General features: G+C 41.3%; 3 protein-coding genes across 3 annotated transcripts in view; 1 reads left to right on the top strand and 2 right to left on the bottom strand.

The window, feature by feature from the left end:
- LOC137293001 (vacuolar protein sorting-associated protein 33A-like) overlaps window positions 1–25,964 on the top strand; it is a 182,185-nt gene that overhangs the window by 145,305 nt on the left and 10,916 nt on the right. The window lies entirely within an intron of this gene.
- Window positions 3,621–10,623, bottom strand: LOC137293079 (uncharacterized). Its single transcript, XM_067823881.1, has 6 exons — window positions 10,359–10,623; window positions 8,427–8,573; window positions 7,652–7,708; window positions 7,116–7,307; window positions 6,843–6,983; window positions 3,621–6,466 (listed from the first exon to the last, which is right to left on the bottom strand). Exons 1-6 carry the CDS (start codon window positions 10,524–10,526, stop codon window positions 6,302–6,304), a joined length of 870 nt encoding a protein of 289 aa, XP_067679982.1. The 5' UTR covers window positions 10,527–10,623; the 3' UTR covers window positions 3,621–6,301.
- The window catches only part of LOC137273379 (ankyrin repeat domain-containing protein 17-like), a 32,662-nt gene continuing 19,346 nt past the window's right edge, over window positions 12,649–25,964 (bottom strand). Inside the window, exons 26-42 of the mRNA XM_067806007.1 lie at window positions 25,466–25,500; window positions 25,160–25,208; window positions 24,989–25,023; window positions 24,487–24,526; window positions 23,858–23,892; window positions 20,865–20,922; window positions 20,175–20,209; window positions 19,587–19,638; window positions 19,130–19,164; window positions 18,649–18,697; window positions 17,984–18,049; window positions 17,456–17,518; window positions 17,223–17,257; window positions 15,683–15,725; window positions 14,958–15,023; window positions 14,364–14,426; window positions 12,649–13,803 (exon numbers count right to left, since the gene is read on the bottom strand). Of these exons, the coding sequence (XP_067662108.1) occupies window positions 13,184–13,803; window positions 14,364–14,426; window positions 14,958–15,023; window positions 15,683–15,725; window positions 17,223–17,257; window positions 17,456–17,518; window positions 17,984–18,049; window positions 18,649–18,697; window positions 19,130–19,164; window positions 19,587–19,638; window positions 20,175–20,209; window positions 20,865–20,922; window positions 23,858–23,892; window positions 24,487–24,526; window positions 24,989–25,023; window positions 25,160–25,208; window positions 25,466–25,500 (1,379 nt within the window). The 3' untranslated portion in view covers window positions 12,649–13,183. The remainder of the gene's footprint in view (window positions 13,804–14,363; window positions 14,427–14,957; window positions 15,024–15,682; window positions 15,726–17,222; window positions 17,258–17,455; window positions 17,519–17,983; window positions 18,050–18,648; window positions 18,698–19,129; window positions 19,165–19,586; window positions 19,639–20,174; window positions 20,210–20,864; window positions 20,923–23,857; window positions 23,893–24,486; window positions 24,527–24,988; window positions 25,024–25,159; window positions 25,209–25,465; window positions 25,501–25,964) is intronic.

The following is a 25,964-nucleotide window of genomic DNA, read 5'->3' as shown; positions in this document are numbered from 1 at the left end:
GTCTCCATATACTGCGTTGCTGGATGGTGTAGATGAATACGTTGCCTTAGATACACAAGTTTTCTGGATGGTATAAATTAATATATTTTCCTTGTTTTACTCCATGAAGGGTTGGGGTGGGAAGTGTAGAAACACACGTCTCAGGTGCGTTTTCACGAATTTTCATCCTTTAACTTTCAAATGGGACAACACATGAAATTCTACATCACTCATGCAGTGGATCGGCTGTAATCAGATTTCACAGTATAAAATATCAAATGTCAGTTAATATGCCTGTGTAACTTAAAACAATCTCAGTAAGTGACTTTAAGACGTCCATTCCCAGCTCATCTTTGTTGAATTCTGACCTATTCCTCTTGCGATACCTGCGGCAGTTGATCTAACGTCCACGGCGCCTGTTGACGTTCACGAACGCGTCATCCCACAAACGCTCGACGGGGCAATCAACACTCTAGGGCAATCGACACTGTAGGGCAATCGAACACTGTAGGGCAATCACACACTGTAGGGCAATCGAACACTGTAATGATACCTAGCCTCACCGCAGATCAATGATGTGAACACCAATTATCACCACAGATCAATTGAGCGAATGCCTAGCCTCACCGGATGAAAGGAGGGAATACCTAGTCTCACAGCAGATCAATGGAGGGAATACCTAGCCTCACCGCAGATCAATGGAGGGGATACCTAGCCTCACCGCAGATCAATGGAGGGGATACCTAGCCTCACCGCAGACCAATGGAAGGGATACCTAGCCTCACCGCAGATCAATGGAGGGGATACCTAGCCTCACCGCAGATCAATGGAGGGATACCTAGCCTCACAGCAGATCAATGGAGGGAATACCTAGCCTCACAGCAGATCAATGGAGGGAATACCTAGACTCACAGCAGATCAATGGAGGGAATACCTAGCCTCACCGCAGATCAATGAAGGGGATACCTAGCCTCACCGCAGATCAATGGAGGGAATACCTAGCCTCACCGCAGATCAATGGAGGGGATACCTAGCCTCACCGCAGATCAATGGAGGGGATACCTAGCCTCACCACCGTACTCACCCATTCTCTCAGTCATGTGATAAACTGACATCCAATTGCTGTGGTTTAAGAACAAACGGTGTTGAACATATTCCGAGATTTTGTCCGTCGTAAACAAACATTAGAATGTCTACTTTTAAAGTAACATGTAACGTAACAACATGACGCATATTCTGAACCGAAGTCAATATTTACAAGTACCAGATCAATTTGCATATATTCTAATTTGTAAAGCTATATAATCGGTTGGATATACCATGGAGAGGGGTGTACATGTATGTGACATTACTTGATATAGTATCTTGCTATAGCTGTGGACCCGTGAAAAACTCAGACCATACTTCACCGAACGTTGGGACGATGGGGTAGTCTAGTGGTTTAAGAGGTCATTCGTCACGCCGAGGGCTCGGGTTCCATTCCCCACAATGCGTGAAACTCATTTCAGGCGTCATATGGAATTTGGAATATTGTTTAAAGCGGCGTAAAACTAAACCCACTTATACCTCAATGACCATGACGTCGCCTTGTGAGGCAGGCGGGCAAAGGCAAGATTATCCTGGGCAATGTTTTTCTTCAACGGAATCCTAATACATGACCCTGATGGGATACTAGTCCACATTTTGCCCGTTTGTAAACTGACTTCACTGACGGATATGACAAGATATCTCACAGTCACACACACAATTCCTCCTGATATGCGAGGTGTGACTGGGGTGCAGTCATTCTCAATAAAAGTGGACAGTTGCAGTTGCCGAGTTTCATGAAACCAAAAGCACTTTTAGATCTTTAAACACGTTAACAATAACAAGTAAAATATAGGAAACACGAAAAACCAACAAAACTAACAAGTCATGTAAAGAAATGCAAGTTTAATACTGTTCACAATACTTAGTACTGAGCAAGTATAAACTGTTCATTCACATGTTGCTGTTTGGGAAAATGAACATTTTTCTTGGACTGACGTAATTTTGTTCCCTCTCTGAATTATAGTTTCGTTGAAAATGACTGGGTAATGCTCACTGTTATTGCGTTCCCAAAACAAGGCAAGGGCATAACACGTGCTCATGAAAAAGACTAAGTAAAAAAAGTGAAATCTCGGGTATTGACGCGTCACTTTTATTTGTAGAACTAACAATATTTTATTGCCATTTAAAAAAAATAATTCTGACTTGGCCGCGTCCCGATCATTCATTTGTCCACTATAAGAATGAGTGTCTGTAAGAACGAATGTGACTGAATCTACTAACACGTGCTGAACTTCCCAAGGTGTATTTCTGAGAGAGAAAAAAATGTTTTCCTCCTTCGTCGCCTTTTTGCTATACAAAAAAATAATAAAAAAAGTCCTACAGTCCTCGTCACTTTAAAAAAAAATTGTGCCGGAGAAACATTTATTTTTATGCAGTTGCTATGTGCAACAGTGTCATCCAATCTTCCGCGGAGAAGTGAACGACAGCACTGGCCGCTGGTCATTCAGAACACGGCGGAACAGATGCAGCGTGACCACGGAGTGGCCACGGACTCCGTTTCTCATACGTCTCGTGTGTCCCTTGTGTAGGCCTCTCTCACATGTCTCGTGTGTCCCTTGTGTAGGCCTCTCTCACACGTCTCGTGTGTCCCTTGTGTAGGCCTCTCTCACACGTCTCGTGTGTCCCTTGTGTAGAGAACATAGCCGCTGTGACATGGCTAGCGCCGTGATCCAGTGAAGATGTCCGAAAAACGTGGACTCACTAACATTCTCCCGGTAGCTAAATCAGAATCAAAATAATATCAAACCTGTCTAGCACGCATGTGATCTGGCCATTGCTAACGTTTTCAAGTTCAGTCATAAAATTCAATCCCAAAACTAGAGATGCTGGAAGATGTTTGACTACCAATGCACATTTGTGTATATTTTACATCCGCTTCAGTGATTCCCATCAGCTTGGAATACAAAGACATCGAACCAGGGACAACATCGCAAAACCAGCAAATATAGAGCAATGGCGTCACACGTTACAAAGGCAAACACTCCCGAAACTACCGAGAGTTAATAAACAATCACGTCACCTGGCGTCAAAGAGGAGAGTCGACTTCCGGTTTGCCACTGTACAGGGTTTAGTCGCCAAATGGCTCCCGTCACGGCATCACCATACACTAACCCTCACATGAACGTTGATGAATGGCTCAGTAACACGCCCATGTCAATATAAACCCGAGGTTAGTCAATCTAAACTTGACAGGAGAGTGAAAGACCACCATTCAGATATCAATACAGAAAGACAAAAACACTGTGCCATATTTCTCCTCACCGGTAAAGTGTAAGGTGAGGCCACGATCTCGCCTTTGTTGCACCTCACCGGGAGACTGTAAGGCAAGAGAATATTCGCACCTTTGTTGAACCTCACCAGGAAACTGTAAGGAAAGGCAATGTCCACACCTTTACTGAACCTAACCATTGGTGAGTATTCAACTTGAATAACCTCACCCTCACGTTCTGACAAATCAACGATCAGAGACCGGTTCCATGTAAAAGTTCAGACTACGCTCACTGTGTCCTTGTGACCAAGTTGAGCAAAAAGACAAATAAAATCTTAACATATTAGTATAAAATAGATTTATTGTAAGTATTGTTTTCCATAAAAGGTAATATAACTAATGCGACAGATATAGAAAAAGAAAAACAACATGCAAATGCTACTACAATTAAAATATATTTCATAAAATGTAAAAATATAATTTGTGAAATAATAATGATCGGCCATAAAGCAAAAGGTGTTGAACAACAGTAAAGGTGTTGCAGCCGCTGTTGAGGTGTACAGGTCACATAACACCTGACAGGTTCCATCATAGTGAGTAAGTGAGTCAGCAATATTCCAGCTATATGGCGGTGGTCTGTAAATAATGGAGTCTGGACCGGACAATCCAGTGACCAACAACATGAGCATCGATCTGCGCAACTGGGAACCGACGACATGTGTCACCCAAGTCAGCGAACCTGACCATCCGATCCCGTTAGTCGCCTCTTACGACAACCATAGTCGCCTTTTATCCATCATTATAAACACAAACAGTACATCAAAACAAAAGAAAGAGTGTCTTGAATTAGGGAGAATTTGATAACTGAACTAATTGACGATTATTGGAAAGTTAAAATGACAAATCAATGAAATGCAATTTCTCATAATTTTTGTCTCATCACACAAACATGTTGGACAGATGGGTTGAGAGAAGGGCTGAACATTGCAGCTAGCGGTGTTTCAGTATTCACTGGGTTGTCTGGTCCTGACTGGATTGCACAATCAAGTCTGCTTTATTAGATATTTCTTATCGATGTGGAAAGGATGTGTCTCTTCTGTTTGAGGCAATATCTCGGTGACGAACACACGCCCAAATTTGTTCACAAAAAACCCACGATCATTGTCACTGACAGAACACGTACTGTGTGTGCACATGGGATTCAAGCTAATGACCGTGTGATCCTAACACAACCAACGGTGGTAACCTATCTAGCTGCATAAAACGCCTTCAGGATGATATCCCACAGTTTGAAATAAACAAAACATCAAATAGACAACATTTTATCACAGGGATTTTGTTTTCTGCATCTGTTTAGGACAATAGAACCAACAGGACATCGAATTTTGGCGCAAACGTTCAGGTAGCTTTTGGGTAAAACCCTTATAACTATGTTGCGATTATGCTGACTGGAGCAATGAAGGTATTCAAGAAAGCACCACTAAACCAAATAATACTTAGACAGTGACCAATCGATTCCTTCCAACGTGCTGCCAGCAAGCCGCCATTATCCTCCGTAAGTTGTCCGAGGGGCAGATGGTGTAATTCAGATTAGATTCAGATTTCAGGTCACAAAACAAAATTATGCTGCTATAAAGCAAAGACATATCAGAGCAAACACTAAATGATATGATGAAAATATGTAAGGAGAAGCTGTATCATGTGTAGGTGAATACAGAGATCAGGGAACGTCAGTCTCAGTGGGAACGTATTTCACGAATAACATAAATCTTATATTGAAATGAACGTGTTAAATAATCATTTGACAATATAAGTTTCGGTGGAATCGACAGTGTAAAGTCTTGGTCGCTATGGCAAAGGAGAGAATGGTTGAAGTTACATTGTCACCTGACCAACAGGAAATTTATTTGTGTTAAGGAGCTGCGAACGTAACCTTCAGTTCGTTGTTTATCAAACATCACTGTATTTTACCAGCAATTCACTGACTGCCTTGATGCTTAATAATAAACTTCAACCACTTGAGACACCTGGTGTCGGTGCAGCTCAGTCACTCTGGAATCACCCAGCAACTAAGCTGAAATCACCCACCAGTAGAACTGCAACGATTCGGTTCGATTAATTGAAACATGAAGTCAGACAGTCACACCTTAGTTTCAGTTTTCCAAAGCTATTATCACTATTTCGATTCGATATTTGAATACCTATACAAATCATTTCCAGACAGTGAGAACGTAATTTTGAATCCAGTTCGAGTACTTTCGGGCGATGAAATAAAGCAAAACGTGATTGGTTTACGCTGGGCTAACTGAAAATGAGAATGAGAATTGTTCATAACAGACATCGCCATGTTGAAAATAGATTTCTGAGAGGTAAATGAAATCTGATGTTTTTATTTGTATGAAGGGTCGAATCGAAATTGATCGAATCGAGGATCTCACATCAAAATTCGAATCGGATCAATGTCTGGGTGAATCGTTGCAGTCCAACGTAGCAGCTGAGTAGGAATCATTCTAGTAACCCTTGTCATTTAATTAATATTTCAGATTTGTTATCCAATAGTATCGTATTAGAGATATGTAATGTCATTGTAACCTTGCTGGTGATTTATTCAATGTATAATTGAATATTATAGACCTGTCTGTGTTATATTTGCTCCTTTTAAAGGGGTGTAACAAGCCTTTTATCACAATAATTTCTAAACCATAATAAGATCTGCTGGGTCCGTTGTCAGGGGTGATTATTCTTCAGATTCTTAATCAGAAGGATCATGTTAATCTCACAGCTCAACCAGCAAAGTTGTCGAGTATCTCATCCTTGCTAGATATTTGCTTCAAAATGCAACCCTTCATCCAAGGCATTGGATTGGACACTCTATCAGTTATACACATATCTACCATAGACAATACAAATGTTGTTCAAAGTTGGAAATACAAGAGGGTGAGTCTGGTAAACTGATCCATGTAGCCAGATCACATAACATGCATACAGAGCTGGGGACTAAATCCACAGGTCAATGCTCGACATCTAGTCCCGCTTGGAGAGGGAGTCCTCTCCACCTCTCAGGAGTCCGACCAGCAATGGGGCTATCTGGATGAAGCCCACCAGATACACAAACCAGTCAAGTGTTGTCAAGATGATCTTCTGGTGGACGACACTGTAGGCAAAGCAGCCACCCAGTATCAGCAACAACTGGGGAGACACAACCGTGAGTGAGTCAGTGATACGCATACAGTGAAGCAACAACAGATGAAGACGTGATCAAGACATACTGTGAGACAAGAAATGATGTGACTGAGACACACTTACTGTGAGACAAGAAATGATGTGACTGAGACACACTTACTGTGAGACAAGAAATGATGTGACTGAGACACACTTACTGTGAGACAAGAAATGATGTGACTGAGACACACTTACTGTGAGACAAGAAATGATGTGACTGAGACACACTTACTGTGAGACAAGAAATGATGTGACTGAGACACACTTACTGTGAGACAAGAAATGATGTGACTGAGACACACTTACTGAGAGACAACAGAGGATGTGATTGAGACATGCTTACTGTAAGACGGCAACAGATGTAGCCCTTCTTGTCGGCGATGTTGGTGAACCCGAGGGCGTAGACTCCCATCAGGACAGAGGTCAGGTGTCCAGCAGAGGCCACTGTTAGGATGTGTTCATGAAGGATGTCCACACGTGCTGACTGGACAAACACGAGATCGTGTTAAACTACATGACTGTCACACACAACAATGACAAGGTGGTGTTACTGACAAAATGTGAAACTGTACTTCTGCTGAACTACACTGACCGAGGACAGTGATACAGTACTCACAACAAGCGATCCCACAAACGCTGCACTAATAATGTCTAGGGCGCCAAATGTGGTTTCGATGCAGATGTCGATCTTGAGGCACTTGTTGATGAATGAATTTCGGCCTGACTTCGGAAGGGAGGCTCCACTTTGGTAGAGGTGGAATGCAGTCAGACAAAACCACATGGCTATGGACAGAACCACAAGGGTGTGCTGTAACACAAAGAAAATCATGGGATTCGTAGAATCCGTACAGAGAACATGGTGTAAACTGTAGACTGTAGACAGTGGGGGTGTAGACTGTAGACAGCGACGGTGTAGATTATAGCAAGTGAGGTTGCAGACAGTGGGGTTGTGGGGTCTGTAGATAATGGGGATGTAGACTGTAGACAGTGGAATTGTAGATTATAGAGAATGGGGTTGCAGATTGTTAGATAGTGGGGTTGTATCCTGTGGACAGTGGGGTTGTTGACTGAAGACAGTGGGGATGTAGCCTGTAGACAGTGGTGTTTGATAGATTGTTAGGCAGTGTTTTGTAGCCTGAAGACAATACTTACTCTGTCGTTGAATATCTGCGGGTTGCGACACTGGTTGAAGACCACAAGACCAAGTTCCTGTACACAGAGATAAACACATAACGGTTTGTGAGAAAGATTAATGGCTAGGGATGTTTACATCTATAGTTTAATCAAGCTATTTTTATGAAGATACTGTTTGACAAATATTTCATGTAATTGGTAATTGTAATTACTAATGTTTTCATGATTTCATTGTATTGGCCACATGATGTTATGTTCAGTGTACAGTGTCAGGATATGTGTAAATCAAATAGTTAAGAATTATCATCAGAAAGTTACGATCTTAACCTTTCAGGTCCAATAGATCCTACAATGAACCGGGGGCAGAATAGGTCTTCAGCAACCCATGCTTGCCATAAAAGGCGACTATGCTTGTCGTAAGAGGAGACTAAAGGGATGGGGTGGTCAGACTCGCTGTCTTGGTTGACACATGTCATAGGTTCCCAATTGCGCAGGTCGATGCTCATATTGTTGATCACTGGATTGTCTGGTCCAGATTCGATTATTTACAGCTGGATCATATAGCTGGAATACTGCTGAGTGCGGCGTAAAGCTAAACTCACTCACTCACCCACTCCTACAATGAAAATCTTTTCATGTGCATTTGGTACATGGACACTTGCTTGGTCACATATCCTTCACAAACACAAACAGACCAGTTGTGTGTCAGTGTATTGTCAGCACACTGAGGCCACAGTCCTGGTCGTTACCCAAACAGATCTTTAGGAAAATGAAATGAAGTTAAAATACTCACAACTGTCCGAGCAGCCAGGAGACCAAGCGTAGCTTCTTCGCCTTTAGCGGATCGAGCAAAGAAGAGATAGAACAAAGGTGTCATCAGACCATAGCACATGTTGAACTGGTTCAAGAGGTGATGTAAATCATCGTAAGGCACACTGGACTGAAACAGAAGACATTGAACAAAGGTAACTTATGAAGTCAGATTGTGAGGCAGACTGGCACTGGAAGTTAGGAACCTAATCAGGCGCATCCACAATCCACAGCCACAAGACAGAACTGCTCGCATTTAGTTCGCATCAATATTTCATCCCACTGGTGAATGTCATGCCATTCCTATGTGGAAAATGTCACACCATCTGGGCAAAGTCACCGCATCCAGCAAATGTCATCCCTTTGGTAAATGTCACTCCATAGGTAATTGTCACCCTATCTGGTAAATGATATCGAATGGTGTGTCACAGGCCACACTATTCGTAAATGCCACCCCATCGGTAAATGTCACCCCATTTGGTAACTGTCACCCTATCGGCAAATGTCACCCCATCTGGTACATGTCATCCCATCGGTTTGTGTCTGCCCATCGGTAAATGTCACCACATCGGGTAATACTCACACCACAGGTAAATTTCACCCCATCTGGTACACGTCACCCCATCGGTTTAAATGCCATCTTATCGGTAAATGCCACTCCATCCAGTAATTCTCACCCCATCGGTAAATGTTACCGATTAAGTAAATGTCACCCCACCCGGTAATTCTCACTCCATTGGTACATGTCATCCCATCGATAAATGTCACCCCATCCGGTAATTCTCACTCCATTGGTACATGTCATCCCATCGGTAAATGTCACCCCATCCGGTAATTCTCACTCCATTGGTACATGTCATCCCATCGGTAAATGTCACCCCATCCGGTAATTCTCACTCCATTGGTACATGTCATCCCATCGGTAAATGTCACCCCATCCGGTAATTCTCACTCCATTGGTACATGTCATCCCATCGGTAAATGTTACCCATTAAGTAAATGTCACTCCATCCGGTAATTCTCATTCCATCCGGTAATTTTCACCCGATCGGTAAGTAAATGTCACTCTATTATACTCCATCCAGAAAATATCTCCCTATCGGTACTATCTGACACTGTTCTTGTCTCATTTGCATACTGTTTTATTCTGAACTATCATAACACATTAAGAGGTATTCCTCTCTAGCTTAATTTTTTACGAACAAGCAATGATCAGAATGCAACAGTTCAGTGCTGAGATTCGAACCACAGACCCCCTGACCCACAGTTGAATGCCTTGTCCACATAGCCAATGAGGTTAAAAACTTTGTTGACATGGTAAAGGTGGCATCTGTAGGATGCTACAAGAACACGACCCACAACTGATAGAGAGAACATATTTCCACTCACATCTTTTAAGCAATAACTGCAAACTACAATTCACATGGACAATGTGGACAATAAGGAATTGTCCGTGGTCAGCAGCCAGGAAGTCAAATAGAGCAACTGTGCTGTAAACTGAACCAGGCTGGCAAACATGACTTGCCATGGGGTGTGTACCGTGTGGCCTTTGGCCTAGTTTGACTGGAGGTCAGGCCACCGACAGTCCGTAAGGAAAAAGACTTGCACCGCTCTCTAAGATAATGATCAATAGTTTAAATTAAAACTTCTGACAAAATATATCAATCACAGGGGTCATTATATCTAGAATTGCCTCTTTAAAGGATAGAAATGTTGCACATAAAAGGGTTTGGCATGCACTACAGCCTTTGAGGAAGGCTAGCTATGACTTTATGTAGCGCCCATAAAATATCCGCGCCGTTTGTGGATTCGAACCATGGACCTTCTGATCAAGGAGGTTAAAGATGTCATCCACGCCCTGTTACATTCACGTGGAATAGTATGTTGTGTACGTACATATAACATACTAACTTACCAGAGACTCGTAGGTAAATGGTGAAGTGGCAAATATTAAGGCTACTGTCTCGATCAGTGTCAAACTTGCATCCACTAGCAAGAATGTTTTCGTCTTCTGCTGTGTCAACACTATAATGATGACTGCCAGTGGCACTAGAAGAACGCTGTCGTGCATTGCGAGCGCCATGGTGTACGGGCCGATCTGTCGGCGTCCCTCGCGGACAGGTCAAGTTATAGCACGGCTAATGTAAACACTGCCTCGACAAATAGAGCGAGTAGTCAAGGGGAGACAACTATGTCAACCTTTAATAAACCGGCTCCTTCAGACAGCCATGAACGTGATATCTGTGTACATTAAACTGTATTTGAGTAGGATTTTCTTTCTCTTGGCATTAAAGCTACTTAGTTTTTAAAAAATCTTGTTTGAAATTCTGGTACTATTTGACTGATTTATGTTAGATAGTCCAAGGGGCGTGGTCGGAACACTATGCAAGCTGAACGGTGGTGTCGTCAGTCGTCATGGAGGCACGTGAGAATGTTGCGTCAGATAAATGTCACGTGAGGTCAACACATTATGCCACACACCTCAGTCTGTCGTAAGGACAGACAGATATCAGGTACTCGAACAAATGATGATTCAAGGTTACACATTGGACTCTGCAACCTCAATACTTGGGAGAGACGATTCTATGGAGTGGGTGGGTAGGAACCTATCAACCAAACGTAGGCATATACGGTTGTAGCGAGCGACGACGTGTGGCATATATGGAGGCCAGGTTTGTGTATTGGGTATTATCACATAGATGATTTTAAGAAATCTAGTTTTTGAGAAAGCCGAAGTAGCAATATCAGTAGCTACTTTACCACGTCTCCCGGAGGTCTTTCTTTTGTATAACAAAACGGAATATCTCCGGAAAACAATCGAGTTTGGGTCTCCACTAATCATTCAAGCAAAAACAATGTATTTAATTTATGTGGTGTAAGATCTCACTATATGAGCATCTGTGAGGCATTTGCACGTAAACTCGAAACATGTCGGTGACTCAGTTATCTGTGCTTTGTCAGTGTCGCTCTACATGCAAGGTCTAATGAATAAATCCCGACAGGAGCGTGACTTATCTATTTTATCATCTCCTGACAGCAGTGTAAGCTGTCGTTCTATAACACCTGACGAATGTGCAACCTCTCTATTGCTGTCGTTCTATAACATCTGACGAAATGTGCAACCTTTCTATTGTAACTCCAAACAGGTGTGCAACTTTTCAATGTATAACACTTGACAAATGTGCACCCTCTCTATTGTAACTCCAGACAGGTGTGTAAGTTTTCAGTGTATAATATCTGACAGATGTGCAACCTCTCAATGTATAACTCCTGACGAATGTGCAACCTCTCTATTGTAACTCCAGACAGGTGTGTAACTTCACAATTTATAAATCATATTACTGTCATACCTACACACTGAACACTATCGTGCCTACATGTACAACAGTATCATACCTACGTACAGAACACTGTAAGATGCTTACAGACAGACAGCTGTCATACCTACATGCAGAACATTATAATACTTATGTACAGAACACAATCACACCTACATACAGAACAATATCACACCTACATACAGAATATCACACCTACATACAGAACAATATCACACCTACTTACAGAACAATATCACACCTATATACAGAACACCTACATACAGAACAATATCACACCTACATATAGAACAATATCACACGTACAGAACACCATCATACCTTCATAAAAAACAGTTATACCAACACACAGAACACTATCACGCTTACATACAGAACACTACCACACACACACACAGAACAGTATCACACTTACATTGAGAACACTATCAAATTTGCATACAGAACGCTATCATACTTGCATACAGAACAATTTCATAGATGCATACAGAATACTTTCATACATACATAACATTGTCGTATTTACATAAAGAACGCTGCCATACCTTCATACAGAACTAAGTCACAAGATACAGGTTACTGTCGTACTTACATACAGAACACTATCATACTTAATGAAAATGAAAAATCGATGACTTGCATGAGCAGCAGATAATATCAGTCGGTGATCTGTTTGTCCCATCATTAGGATGACATGCCGTTCCATTAGCTCGGAATTGGTTCGATGTGTGGACTTTCGACGCTAATCACACATCACATTTAACTGTCCCAAGTTCATTCTCTACTTGCTCACCATGTAGAGACGTCAAATGACAAACAACGTTTTCTTAGACTTTTTCATTTTCATATACACGAACAGGAACACAGTTTGTTAATAGACAAATTCTTTATTGCAGTGGGCGTGACGTTTGGCTATCAAACACATGACACACACCATATGCACAAGGAGAATATATATACATGGCGGTTGTTTGAGTTCATGCACCTGAAACAGGAGTAAGAACTGACCTAGACGCGTTGTGAAAAATTAGTCAAGAAGTTGTTATCCATCAGATTTGTCTAAGATTGATCTCTGGTAATAGTCGGGTTAAGTCGTTTGATCTTGACTGCCTAAGAGTTTTCATATCTTGTAAGTTGGCCGGTTGGTTTCTAGGATACTGATGTTGTTTCAAAGGAGTGGTCCCACCCCCTAAACCCGCGAATCAAGGAACATCAGACATCTAAAGAAAAAAAAAACCGACTCCAAATCAGCCATTTCCGGCCACACTCAGGCCCACCCGAACCATCAACACAACGTATAGTGTAAGCTTGAAATAAACACGCGCAAGCACACTCGCACGCACAGCTCATCAAACACGTTTGTAGCGACATACAGCTTCACTCTCTGCACCAACACGGCACGTCAGCGAGCACCACGTGACACCAGGAACTCCATCACTTGCTGATGCCCCCTGAATCTTGCCAAGCTGTACGCTGTCTGTCGGTAGTTGTTTCTAGCGTGGACGTCCACCACGTTCAGTGACAGCAAAAACTCTGCCACCTCCAAGTGTTCTCCCACACAGGCCAAGTGAAAGGTATTGTTACCGTCATCGTCCCTCAGTGACACATCTGCTCCTTCCTTCATAAGGAGTTCCACCACCTCTCTGCGCCCATTCGCTGCCGCCTCCATCAGTGGGGTCCGGCTTCGCCATCCTCTACTGTTGACGTCCACTCTGTTCAAGGACAGGATAAACTCTGCCACATCAACGTGTCCTCCACGACAGGCCACGTGGAGGGCGTTGTTGCCGACATCGTTCACCCGAGACACATCGGCTCCTTCCCTCACAAGAAGCTCTACTACATCTTTCTGCCCTTTATCTGCTGCAACAATCACAGGTGTGTCCCCGGTCACCCCTCCACGGTTCAAGTTCATACGTCCCTGACCCAGAACGACCCTCAACTTGTCTACGTCCCCGTCACGACAGATCCCAAGGAGGGTGGCAATACTAGGTGCGGTGTCTGTAAGTGATGTCTTCTGTGACGCTGAAACAGAAACGAGTACCCTGAACTCGAACCTAACATGTTATATTTGGGATTACACTGTTTCAGTAGAGTTCAGACTGTAGTACTTTTATTGGGTTGATTCCCTTCCGGGATTCGTATACCCACTCTCAGGGTGAGGCACCTAATATCACAAGAATATACTTTGCCCCCTGCTATATGTAGACAGAAATATTCTACCCTGATTATAACAATGACAAGTGCATTAATAATGCGCTAATTCCATTCACAAGGTGAAAATTACAATCTCTTTACAGTCATAATCACCGTGTTTGTATTACTGAGCGAATTTGTACTGAACCTCCACTGTTCTATTTCGCATTACTTTGTAAAACTTAGTGACGTCATAATACAATAATTATTGTTCAGTTATATCACATTGAGCTATTCGTTTACAAACAGATTTCCGGTTAATGTTTCAGTTTCAGCTTGGGAATAATCAGTTAGTAATGGATGGACATTAACACTTGTTCGAATTATAAAAATTATCATCAACCACATCTTCTCGCTATGGCAAACACAATGTTCAGACAGAGTTTTACCTCCATGTTGTTCCGCTTCGCCTCTCACTTTGTGGCCTCTCCCACTCGCCACGTGACCTGACACTGGAGCAAAAAATACTTTCATCTGAACACGGATCTACACACTCTGATGCCGACTGATCAGGAGGGTGCCACGTAGGATTCCTGCTAGTTGACTGTCAATAGAATACCTGCCAACTTTATGGATAGTGGTACGTAGCATCAGGGTTAGATGTCACCACGGCATATTATACCTAGAATATAATTACACTGAAACAAGCACCAGTTCAAGTTATTGTTATCGTTTGACGTATTTTTACTTGCTTATCATAATGGCCAGTGATTCATCAAGGATTCCTTTTGTTGAGAGACTGGGAAAAGTGGAATAGTGTCCAATCTTGAATTATTTTCATGTAATTTTCTTCGTAAATGCTAAGGCATTAGGAACTTTGCAATCCAGTTTGGGAAGTTGTACCACATTGTACTACCACGTATTGCAGAATCAGTCTGTGTTACACTGTCACACAAAGAACAGGTGTCCATGGAAATACACCCGTCTCACTCTGTATTACTGCATCAATCATTACTCTGCATTTCGGTAAAGTGTTGTCTTACCTGTAGAACTTGTTCCCATTTGCATCGAGTGAGGCTTTGGAGGTCGTGGTTCCACTTTATCTGGCGCTGGAGGGAAAAGGAGATATTAACAGTAATCTCTCAACAACTTCCAGCAGAAATAGTGTTGGATGTTGTAAGTGTAGATAGGTATCAACGTAGTCATAATAGCAGGATAGGAACCATAAGAATACACACAACATAAACATGACTCAAGCGTCACTAGCATTAGCGTCACTGTTACGCAATGATATATCAGACCTCAATCAAGGCATCCTCTCGTATCACCCTTCACTGCTTGGATGTGATGTACATCACCCTACATATACGTGTCAGTATTTAGATTCTCCAGTTTGAACATAACCGATGACAACCTCACAGAGTCAGCTTCAGTTGCCACATGGTTGTCTAAGTAACTGTATTTGTTGTGCAGATGTCCACTTGCAGATGTACCTGTGATCACCTTACGGGCTATTGAGTGTATTCTCAGTGGGGTTTTGTGATGCGGAGCTGCTTAAAAATCCTTCTGATCTCATGGAAACATATTTGCTAATCTTGCCTAAGATAACATAACCATGCAACAGATGTTTCACCAGAAGTCTTGTTGCCTTTTCACATTCACATTTGTTTAGTATGTACGTTACATCGTAAATTATGTATGTATGACATTTGTTATATGAATGCATTTGCTGAAGGGAAAGTATTTGAAGAAGTTAGTTATGTTAAACCTGGGCTGGCTCTCACGTCCACAACGTCACGATTCTTCAATATCTGAAACAGTGAAAATTCAGCTTTTAGTAGTCGGACAAAATCAGACTGAATATGTTATCGTTTAAACTTTACGGCATGTTGTAACTTGGTTTCCAAAACACAATTTGCAATAAGAATAATTATTGGTTCATGATGCCGTCATGTAATTTACTATTGTAATCACGATGTATCTGGTATGACCAGCCTTCGCTATGTTCACACATGCTGCTGACATATTAAACGCAGAGGATAGCACAATTGAGTATATATAAGACGCCTACAGTAGAGGAATAACTTCACGTCTCTTAGAAAATACTGCTTGAAAGTTTTACTGAGGCATTACATGTTGTAAACTTTATCCTGACTAATACTATGGGTATTATAAAAATGATCGTGTCCCTGTGTATAATAAAGTGATATTGTGTGTAATGGAGGCCTCACTTCCAAACCGAGATATATAAAGGAGCATATCCCTGATACCATTAGTGTGTAATGGAGGCCTCACTTCCAAACCTAGATATATAAGGGAGTATATCCCTGATACCATTAGTGTGTAATGGAGGCCTCACTTCCAAACCTAGATATATAAGGGAGTATATCCCTGATACCATTAGTGTGTAATGGAGGCCTTACTTCCAAACCTAGATATATAAGGGAGTACATCCCTGATACCATTAGTGCATAATGGAGGCCTTACTTCCAAACCTAGATATATAAGGGAGTATATCCCTGATACCATTAGTGCATAATGGAGGCCTTACTTCCAACCGAGATATATAAGGGAGTACATCCCTGATACCATTAGTGTGTAATGGAGGCCTCACTTCCAAACCTAGATATATAAGGGAGTATATCCCTGATACCATTAATGTGTAATGGAGGCCTCACTTCCAAACCGAGATATATAAGGGAGTACATCCCTGATACCATTAGTGTGTAATGGAGGCCTCACTTCCAAACCTAGATATATAAGGGAGTATATCCCTGATACCATTAGTGTGTAATGGAGGCCTCACTTCCAAACCTAGATATATAAGGGAGTATATCCCTGATACCATTAATGTGTAATGGAGGCCTCACTTCCAAACCTAGATATATAAGGGAGTATATCCCTGATACCATTAATGTGTAATGGAGGCCTCACTTCCAAACCTAGATATATAAGGGAGTATATCCCTGATACCATTAGTGCATAATGGTGACTTCATTTCAAAACATGGATATAAAAAGTATTATTTCCCTAATAATATTAGTGTGTAATTGAGGCCTTACTTCCAAACTCAAATATATAAAGGAGTATTTAATTGATTACCATTGGTGTGTAAAGGAAACCTTACTTTTAAACGTTTGTATTTTACTTGATAACTTCACAGTATGAAGATGCATTTACCTGTTACTTCCAATGTATGAAGAAGGATTTACTTAAATCATAGCATATATTATGAAGATACCATAGAGACTATAATAAATAATGGAATCTTTACTCTTATGACTGTTAATGTATAATGATATATTTACCTCTTTTTCTGCTGCCTTCCTCGCAGTCCTTTCCTCTGAAGATAGAATACATGTTTTACTAAATAAAATATTTAACTGTCCTTTTACAAACAGATTTCAGGTTCAGATTTCAGTTGCAGCTTGGGAATAAACAGTTAGTAATGGAGGGACATTAAAACCTGGTCGAAATATAAAAATTATCCTCAATCACATTACCGCACTGTGGCAAACACATTGTTCAGACAGAGATTTACCTCCATGTTGTTCAGCTTCATCTCTCACTTTGTGGTCGGTCGAAGTCGTCAGGTGACTTGACACTGGAGCAGAACATACTTTAACTGAACACGAATCAGGCATATACACCCTGATACTGAGTGATTAACGGGGTAGCAGGTAGTCCTTCCTGCTAGATCACTGTCAACACAATACCTGCCAACTTATTTGATAGTGGTTCCTAGCATCAGGGCTAGATGTCACCACGGCATATTATGCATAAAACATGATTACTTTGAGACCAAAAGTTCAAGGTTTTAATGCCTTTTTATTTTTTTATCACAATGAACATCAATTTACCAAGGATTCTTTTTGTTGGCGAACTGGGAAACAATGGAATAGTGTCCAACCTGGAATCATTTGATGCAATTTTGTTCGTAAATTCTAAGGCAAGTATTAGACAATTAGTCTGTGTACTGGTGTCACACTAGGAACAGGTTTCCATGGAGATCTCACTCAGTATTACTGCATCAATCATTATTCTGCATTTCGACAAAGTTCTGTCATACCTGTAGAACCTGTCCCTTGCTGCATCGTATGTGCCTGTGAAGATTGTGGTTCCACTTTACCTGGAACTGAAGGGGAAAGGAAATATGAACGGTTAACTCGGTTAAGTGTAGATCGGTATCGACGTAGTCATATTAGTAGCATAAATACATAAGAATACACAAAACAATCATGACACAAGCGTCACTAGAATTAGCATCAGTACGTTACACAGTGATATATCAGTCCACAATAGAGCCATCCTCTCGTTTCACACTTCACTGCTTGGATATGATGAAAATCACCCTACATATACGTGTCAGTATTTCAACTAGTTCTCCAGTTTAAACATAACCGATGACAACAACCTTACACGGTCAGCTTCAGTTGCCAGATGGTTGTCTAAGTAACTGTATTTGTTGTGCAGATGTCCACTTGCAGATGTACCTGTGATCACCTTACGGGCTAAAACAACCAGTGTATTCTTAGCGGGTTTCTGTGATGCGGAGCTGCTTAAAAATCCTTCTGATCTCATGGTAACATATTTGCTAATCTTGATGCATGCATGAATGTTTCTTATTTTGTTACTAAAACGTGCGTTACGGCGTAAAGCCAGTATATATATGACCTTCACTATATACATTCATTTGCTGAAGGGAAAGTGTTAATGAAGTTAGTTGTGTCAAACCTGGGCTGGTTTTCACATCCACAACGTCACGATTCCTCAGTTCCTGTATCTGAAACAGTGAAAGTTATTGTATATTAGACGGGCAATATCAGAGTATATAATTGTTCACACTTCATAGATTGTTGTAACTTGGTTTCCAAAACACAATTTGCAATGAGAATTTGTTCATGGTACTGTCATGTAATTTATTATTGCAAATATTTCTTAATATCAACCTTAACAATGTTTACATAGGTTGACACATGGCCCTGTTTATAAAAATTAGTATTTAACTGATAAACCATTAGTATGTAATGGAGGCTTTAGTTAAAACGTTAAAAATGTTCCCGATGTAACGAAGTACGAAGATGCATGAAGAAGGGTTTACTTGGTAAGTTCAGTCTATGAAAGAATATTTCATGGGATATATTGTAAAGATACTATCGTTAGTAAATAATGGACTGTTTACTTTATGGCTGTTAACGTATAATGATATATCTACCTCTTTCTCTGCTGCTTTCCTCGCAATCCTTTCCTCTGAAGATAGAATAAATGTTTTACTTCATAGCATATTGAACTGGTTATCCTCTCAATGTAAGGCGTATTTGTTCATCTTCTGTGCGAGTATTGCTTACGTACAAATTGTTTGTTAAGTTTAACAGTCGTCAGTAATCCAGCTCAACGGCTGTGAGCAAGTCGCGGTGGCTGAGCGGGCTAGGCGGCTGACTTTGTGTGCTGGCGATTAGGTGCCTGACTCTGAGGGTGCGGGTTCGAATCCCGGATGGGACTCAACCTAAAAAAGTACTAGAATTTGTACTTTACTAAGAAAGTGAAATCCCAAATATGACATATGTTGCATCAGACAGAGAAGCTAGACGGTGCCTGGTAGACATTTAACATATCATGTTTGTACTTAATGATGTAGATGCGTTTCTTGTTTAAGTAATGTATGGTCACACCTTTCAGCAGGTTTTGCACTTCCCTCAGCTGTTCATCCTGTTGTTTCGCCATCTATGAAAAGGATATGAAATAAACAATTATCCCTTTTTTGGCATTAATACTACAGGATTTTACCATGACTTACAAAAGTCATTATTTTACTGGTCCTTCTCAGTACTATGGGCATTCTGTAGAGTACTGTTGTGTTGAGTACATTCAGATAATTACTTCTGAGAATGGAATTTCCACTAGCCACTGGTTATGACTGATTGGTGAAAATTAATAACAGATACCGTATACTACTCTTGATGTGCTATTGGTATTTTTGTGTGGATGCGGATCTATGGATGCGCTATTCGATGTTTTCTGCGTTCATTTTCCAAACTGGTGCGAACTGGACGCACGTCCGTGAGCCATGTAAAACGCTGCTACTATTTAGCGTGTAAAACAAGACATCAACGCCATTGCATAAGTACTCAGTAAAATGGTCCCTTAAAAGTCACCTACGTTTCTGACTGACTACTGAAGAAGAGCTCCCGCTGAAGTGACATGAGTCTATGGAGAATCACATTGACATGATATAGGAAGAAAACAATAGCAGTACTCACTTGTTCCTTCCATTCTCGTAACTCTCTCATTTCATCTGGAAATAATGAAAACTCAGTATTTATTATTTCGTGATTTCAGTACTGACGTATTGGAAAGAGTCCTTTCCGTTTCCACCTATTCTTTCTTCTACTGATTGTAAGTGGGTTAAACGCTATATATTGCACTTAATTTGGGGGCTTTTGGTTATTTTTGTGAATCCTCTAGTAATATTGCTGTGTTGTGTTTTGATTCTACTATATATCAGTTTATAAATATTACTTGTGGCGGGAAGAACCCATGCAGACGCATTCAACATTTTTAACTTGAAATATCTCTTCCTATCCATACATTGTGGGCCCCATGAAGGTCCCAGGGTAGAATAGGTCTTCAGCAACCCATGAATGCCGTAAAAGGCGACTAACGGGATCGGGTGGTCAAGCTCGCTGACTTGGTTGACACATGTCATCGGTTCCCATTTGCGCAGATGGATGCTCATGTTGTTGATCACTGGATTGTCTGGCCCATGTGCTGTGTGCAGCGTAAACTAAACACTCATATCATGGTGGAGGACAACGGAAATGGGCTTCAAACACTTAACCCATGTTGGGAATCGAACCTGGAACTTCAGCGTGACGAGCGAACGCTTTAAACATTAGGCTACCCACGTCCCCGTCTGATATAAATCACACAAAATAGCGCATCGTACGTACCTTTGAGATGTTGGCTTTGTTCGACTTGTTTGGCGTGTTCAGATTTGAAAGTCTCCATCTGTAACCAGGAACAACATGTATACCTGACTGCAGACAGCACGTTTGGAAGAACCGAGCATGAACATTACCTACTCGAACATTTAGTTATGCTGTTCCAACTGTGTCAGAACAAAGTTTCAACAGTACATACACATACATTTATTTAAGTAATGCTAACTCTCTGAACAAAATATACTGAGTCAAAATAAAACCTCACAAGTTATATTTATAAATAAAAATATGAATTGTTTTAGTAAACAGTTTTGGGGTATCACAATATTGATCCACAACAGAAAAAGTCACCACAGCTTAATGAAGTCAATCCAAACATCTTGCACCTCACAATAGTGTTTTCCTACGAGCCACTGCTCACGGGGTGTTATCATTGCAGGTGCATTCGATCGCACATGTTCTCGGCAACTGTACAAAGTGAAAGAATATTTAAAAAGCACTAGGAAGAACAGACAATTCTGGTACCGTACCTCCTAGGTGTACAGATGAACGAGTCGTTCGCAGGCTGGACATGGGAATGTCAGAAAGTGACGTTGCAAGGACAGTGGGGTGCAGCAGTCGGATTGTTTACAGACTCGACCGCAACAAAACTGGCACCAGTGCTGATAGCCCTAGGCCGGGTCGACGTGTGACGTCACAAGCAGAGAACCGTCAAATGTTATTTGACTGATATGGGAACCAGAAATGAACTGTTACGGGATCGATCGCCGATATAAACCATCTAGAAACGCCTGCGAGCTGCCCACCTTCGGGTTCGACAACCATATTGCACAACCATTCTGACGCCACAACATCGACGTCAGCGTTTGTTCTTGTCCCAACGACACCTCCGATGGACTCGGATTCTGGAATCGAGTTGTCCTCAGTGATAAAACAAGATTTACTCTCAGATTCGCTGATGATGAGAGTGTGGAGGTGAAGCCGTGAACGTTATGCTAGGTGTTGTGTACAGGGCACAGATCTTGGGGCGGAAGTGTCATGGTTTGTTTGTGGTGCTTTTAGTTTGACAGCCCGTTCCCGACTTCTGGCTATCTGTGGAAACCTATAGGCTGCAGTTTACCGCGACCACGTGCTAGTCCCCAAACGTATTCCATTTCATGGCACCTGGTCCAGGCCTGCTGTTTCAATGTGACAATGCCAGATCCCATACAGTCAACATGCTGAACACAGGAAGCAACGTCCGTGACTGGCCGTCAAGGTCACCTTACCCCGAATCCAGTTGAGTACATCTGGGATGCTCTTGGTAGACGTCTGCGCATTGAAGGAGCAATGATCCGACTCCCTAGTAAGGCCACAAAAACACATGTTCCGATTTCACCTCTATAAAATTTGGGATAGGTAGGCAGAATTATTATTCTTTTTCGTTTTCCCCCATTTTTTAAGAAGTAAAGTTCAGACTAAGTACACATTTTCAATGTGTAATTGGCAATGTAATTAAGCTTACGGCCATCCAGTCAACTTTCTGTATCAGAATGGCCGATGTCCGTCAGTGCCAGGAAAAAAAAATCGTATTTGAAAGCTTATTGCGTTCATACAGCTTAAAAACAAATAGGGTGGGCACCAGAATTCATTGTGATTATTCTCAGTTCATCCTACTGACCTTAACAAATACATGACAACCTCTATACCACCTCCTTGTGTCCTATATTTGATATACTCTTCAAAAAAGTAGCGGATAATGAACTATCAATTTGGATAGAAAGTGTAAATGTTAACAAACGTTTCAAAGATAGACATCTTATGAATGCCACCATTTCTCTCTATTACCACCCCTAAACATAACGCATGATGTGCACGTGCACAATGCAGTAGCCTCATACACGTGCACGGGGTCCCATTCTTGACTCTTGACATTTTTTGAAGAAGGTCGAGAAACCTCTTAGAACATTAACTTTGACACCCATCTTGCATCACACATTTGTTAGTGTTTGTTTCTAGTCGTTTGTTTTAAAATGAAAATCGTATACATGCAAATTACATGCCATACACCAATAGTCTTTCAAAAGCGACTACATTCCAAATCACTGTGGTGCAAATGGTGATGCACTCTCAAAACATTCAATAATATCATATCAACATTGATTGGCACCGATAAATCTCCTAAATATTTTTAAGCGTAAATAAAAAATGAAGATCCCCTACTGTTTTGAAGAGTATATATTATACGATATAAAATTGTGAAGATTCTAGTTTGACTCAGAATATGATATTTTACCAGGATCTGTTGGAAGTTAGCAGCTGACTAAATAAACGTGTGAGAAGCCAGGAAAGTGACAGTATTCATTTTACAAGGTGAAATGGAGAATGGAGACTACAAAACAATATCCAGTTCATTGTTTTCGAGTCTTGGTGGATTTAAAGGGTATATATACACTCTGTGAATGTATGAGAAACTATAGGATCAATGTTCGTGACTCCAAACACCATCACGCTCCAGACAAATGCTGATCTGTTGTCGTGTTGTCCATGTTTGTCCTCTGCTTTGACAAGCACCAGAGACTAGAGTGGAGTTATGTGGCAAAGTCGTTATAACGTTGCTTACAGTGTCCGCACTAATGTCTTTGAAGTGAGTGAGTGAGTTTATTTTCCGCTGCACTCAGCAATATTCCAGCTATATGGCGGCGGTCTGTAAATAATCGAGTCTTGACAATCCATTGATCAACAGCATGAGCATCGATCAGCGTAATTGGGAACCAATGACATATGTCGACTAAGTCAGGGTGCCTAACCATCCGATCCCGTTAGTCGCCTGAGACAAGCTCAGTCGTCTTTTATGGCAAGCATGGGTGCTGAAGGCCTGTTCTACCCTGGACCTTCACTTGTGTCTGTTTCTAATAAAATAATGTAAATAAACTTGCGACTGCAGGATCTAGTGTTGGTAATCAAATTACCATTCTATCATTCTAAATTCACGACGTTCTAAAATTATTCACTGTACTTACTTCAGTCCTTAATTCTTGCACAGTCTTCATTTGATCTGAAGGTAACGAAAACAAATTACTTAATCAATCCTCGATCTGATTCTTCCTAGGTCAGCATTATTGGGTCGAGGCATATATCTGGAACGGTGTGTCCCTCATATTACGGCGTGCCAGAATAACGAGACACAAAGCCTTAAATACATATACAATTGTATCATGCTTACCACACGTGGTACCGCAGCATGTGGATGACAATAATATCACCCAGAGCGTGCCATTGTTAACTGGGGGCGGTAAGGTAGCCCAGTAGTTAACGCGTTCGCTCGTCACGCCGAAGGTCCGGGTTCGATTCCCTATATGGGTACAATGTGTGAAGCCCATTTCTGGTGTCTTCCGCCGTGATATTGCTGGAATATTGCTAAAAGGGGCGTAAAACTGATCTCACTCACACATTGTTTGCCTTAACCCACTCTTTGACCTCATGTCAGGTCCGTGTTGAACGTCAGACAAGAAGAGCCGTGACGATGCGTCATATGTTGATCAGATGGTTGGATATTAGATCACTCACTGATATTCAAAGTGTATCAACCGTCCCCGATAAACATCAGCTACCAAATTAAACTACACTTCATTCAGATAAAAAAACTCACCTGATTCTTTCTTCTTAATGTCCTTTTCCAACTTTCCAATCTGCAGGCAAGAAAACCAATGCACTTTACCATGATGTCAGTTATGGAGACAATCACATCGATGAAGGAGCGAGGCATGTATCCACCCTTTACTAACAGGTGAGCTATGTCTCTGTTGTATTACAATGTAACAAGTCCATGACAAAGGCATGACGAACATAACAGAAGAGGACAACAGCGTGGCTGATCTTTGACAACAGCGTGACTGAGTGTGTGACGAGTGTTACGGGTGTGCGGTACGGATAAAATGGGTGTATCATGATAGCGCGACAGGCATATGGCGAGACTGACGGGTGCGCGATAAGGATGTCTTGTTGTCATTTAGTTAGCGAGAAGGTTACCTTTGTTCACATTACCATATCCCGGGAGAATTACGTACTCGCTGCGTTTGCATTATCACATAATCTGTACCGAGGTAGGTCTAGAAATATGACATAGGAATGTGCTTCATAAAAGTATGTACCTGCCAGTATAGATCTTTTACTTTCTCCCGTTCATCTGCAAATAGAGAGATAGATTGCAGTTGTACTCCTGTTCTCAGAGAAAAAGTCTGTACAAAACCCATGTTTGAATTAGTTATTTCACATAGATCTAATGGTCAGTATTTGTACACAAGAAATGACTATGTGCTCACTTGCCACGTCTGTACCATAGTTTTCTAGATCCTGTATCAGCCTCTCCATCTACAATTTGAAAAAGAACAACAAATGTGTAAACAAGACTATGATTTACATGGTGGAGAACTGGAGAGAGGTAAAACCATATCATCTCATAAAAGTGAACCATATAAGATTTGTGAAGGAATAAGGCTTGCATGAACAGTTGTCATTTACTTGATAACTTAGAACGAAATAATGTATGCATGTATTTCAGTTTAAACCATTTATATATGTATCAGTGCACTCCCAGTCTATCAAATGAGTATCGGCTCACATCATACCTTTCGCTTCAGAACTGGAATGTCGTCCATCTTATCTGTAAAGAAATATTGCAATAGAGGCAGGATTTTCAAAGCATGCATCATCTTATAGACGAGTTACCGCCCTTGGACACACCAGGCATGTTGCTTTGCTGTCATTGTACGCATTGTACGCTTTACACTTATTGAAAGCTCATGTACAATTCGTTAATCTTGATATTGCCTATTATAATTTGCTGCTTGTAACTACCTCAAACATGTTAACACTGATATGGGTATAGGCAAACAGACATACCTTACTACAATAAACTTTAAGCGCAAAAGCTAAAATGATAATCAGAGCCATGCTTTAGGGCTAATTTTGTTACCAGCGGAAGTTTAAACCTGGTTACATCACAAAGGACTTTGTCCAAAAGACACACAACACCTGAGTGAGTGAGTGGGTTTTACGACAATTTTAGCAATATTCCAGCAATATCACGGCGAGGAAACACCAGGAATGGGCTTCAACGGTTACACC

Source organism: Haliotis asinina, chromosome 1, assembly GCF_037392515.1.
Source record: "Haliotis asinina isolate JCU_RB_2024 chromosome 1, JCU_Hal_asi_v2, whole genome shotgun sequence".
Classification (NCBI taxonomy): Eukaryota; Metazoa; Mollusca; class Gastropoda; order Lepetellida; family Haliotidae; genus Haliotis; species Haliotis asinina.
The sequence above is the reverse complement of the archived record's forward strand: the minus strand, read 5'-3'. Positions and strand labels throughout refer to the sequence as shown.

Coding starts and splice junctions, on each gene's coding strand:
- LOC137293079 (XM_067823881.1), bottom strand. CDS start 10,526: ATGGCGCTCGCAATGCACGACAGCGTTCTTCTAGTGCCACTGGCAGTC. Junction 7,709..8,426: donor TCCTGGCTGCTCGGACAGTT/GTGAGTATTTTA, acceptor CTCTGTGTACAG/GAACTTGGTCTTGTGGTCTT. Junction 6,467..6,842: donor ACATCTGTTGCCGTCTTACA/GTAAGCATGTCT, acceptor GTGTCTCCCCAG/TTGTTGCTGATACTGGGTGG.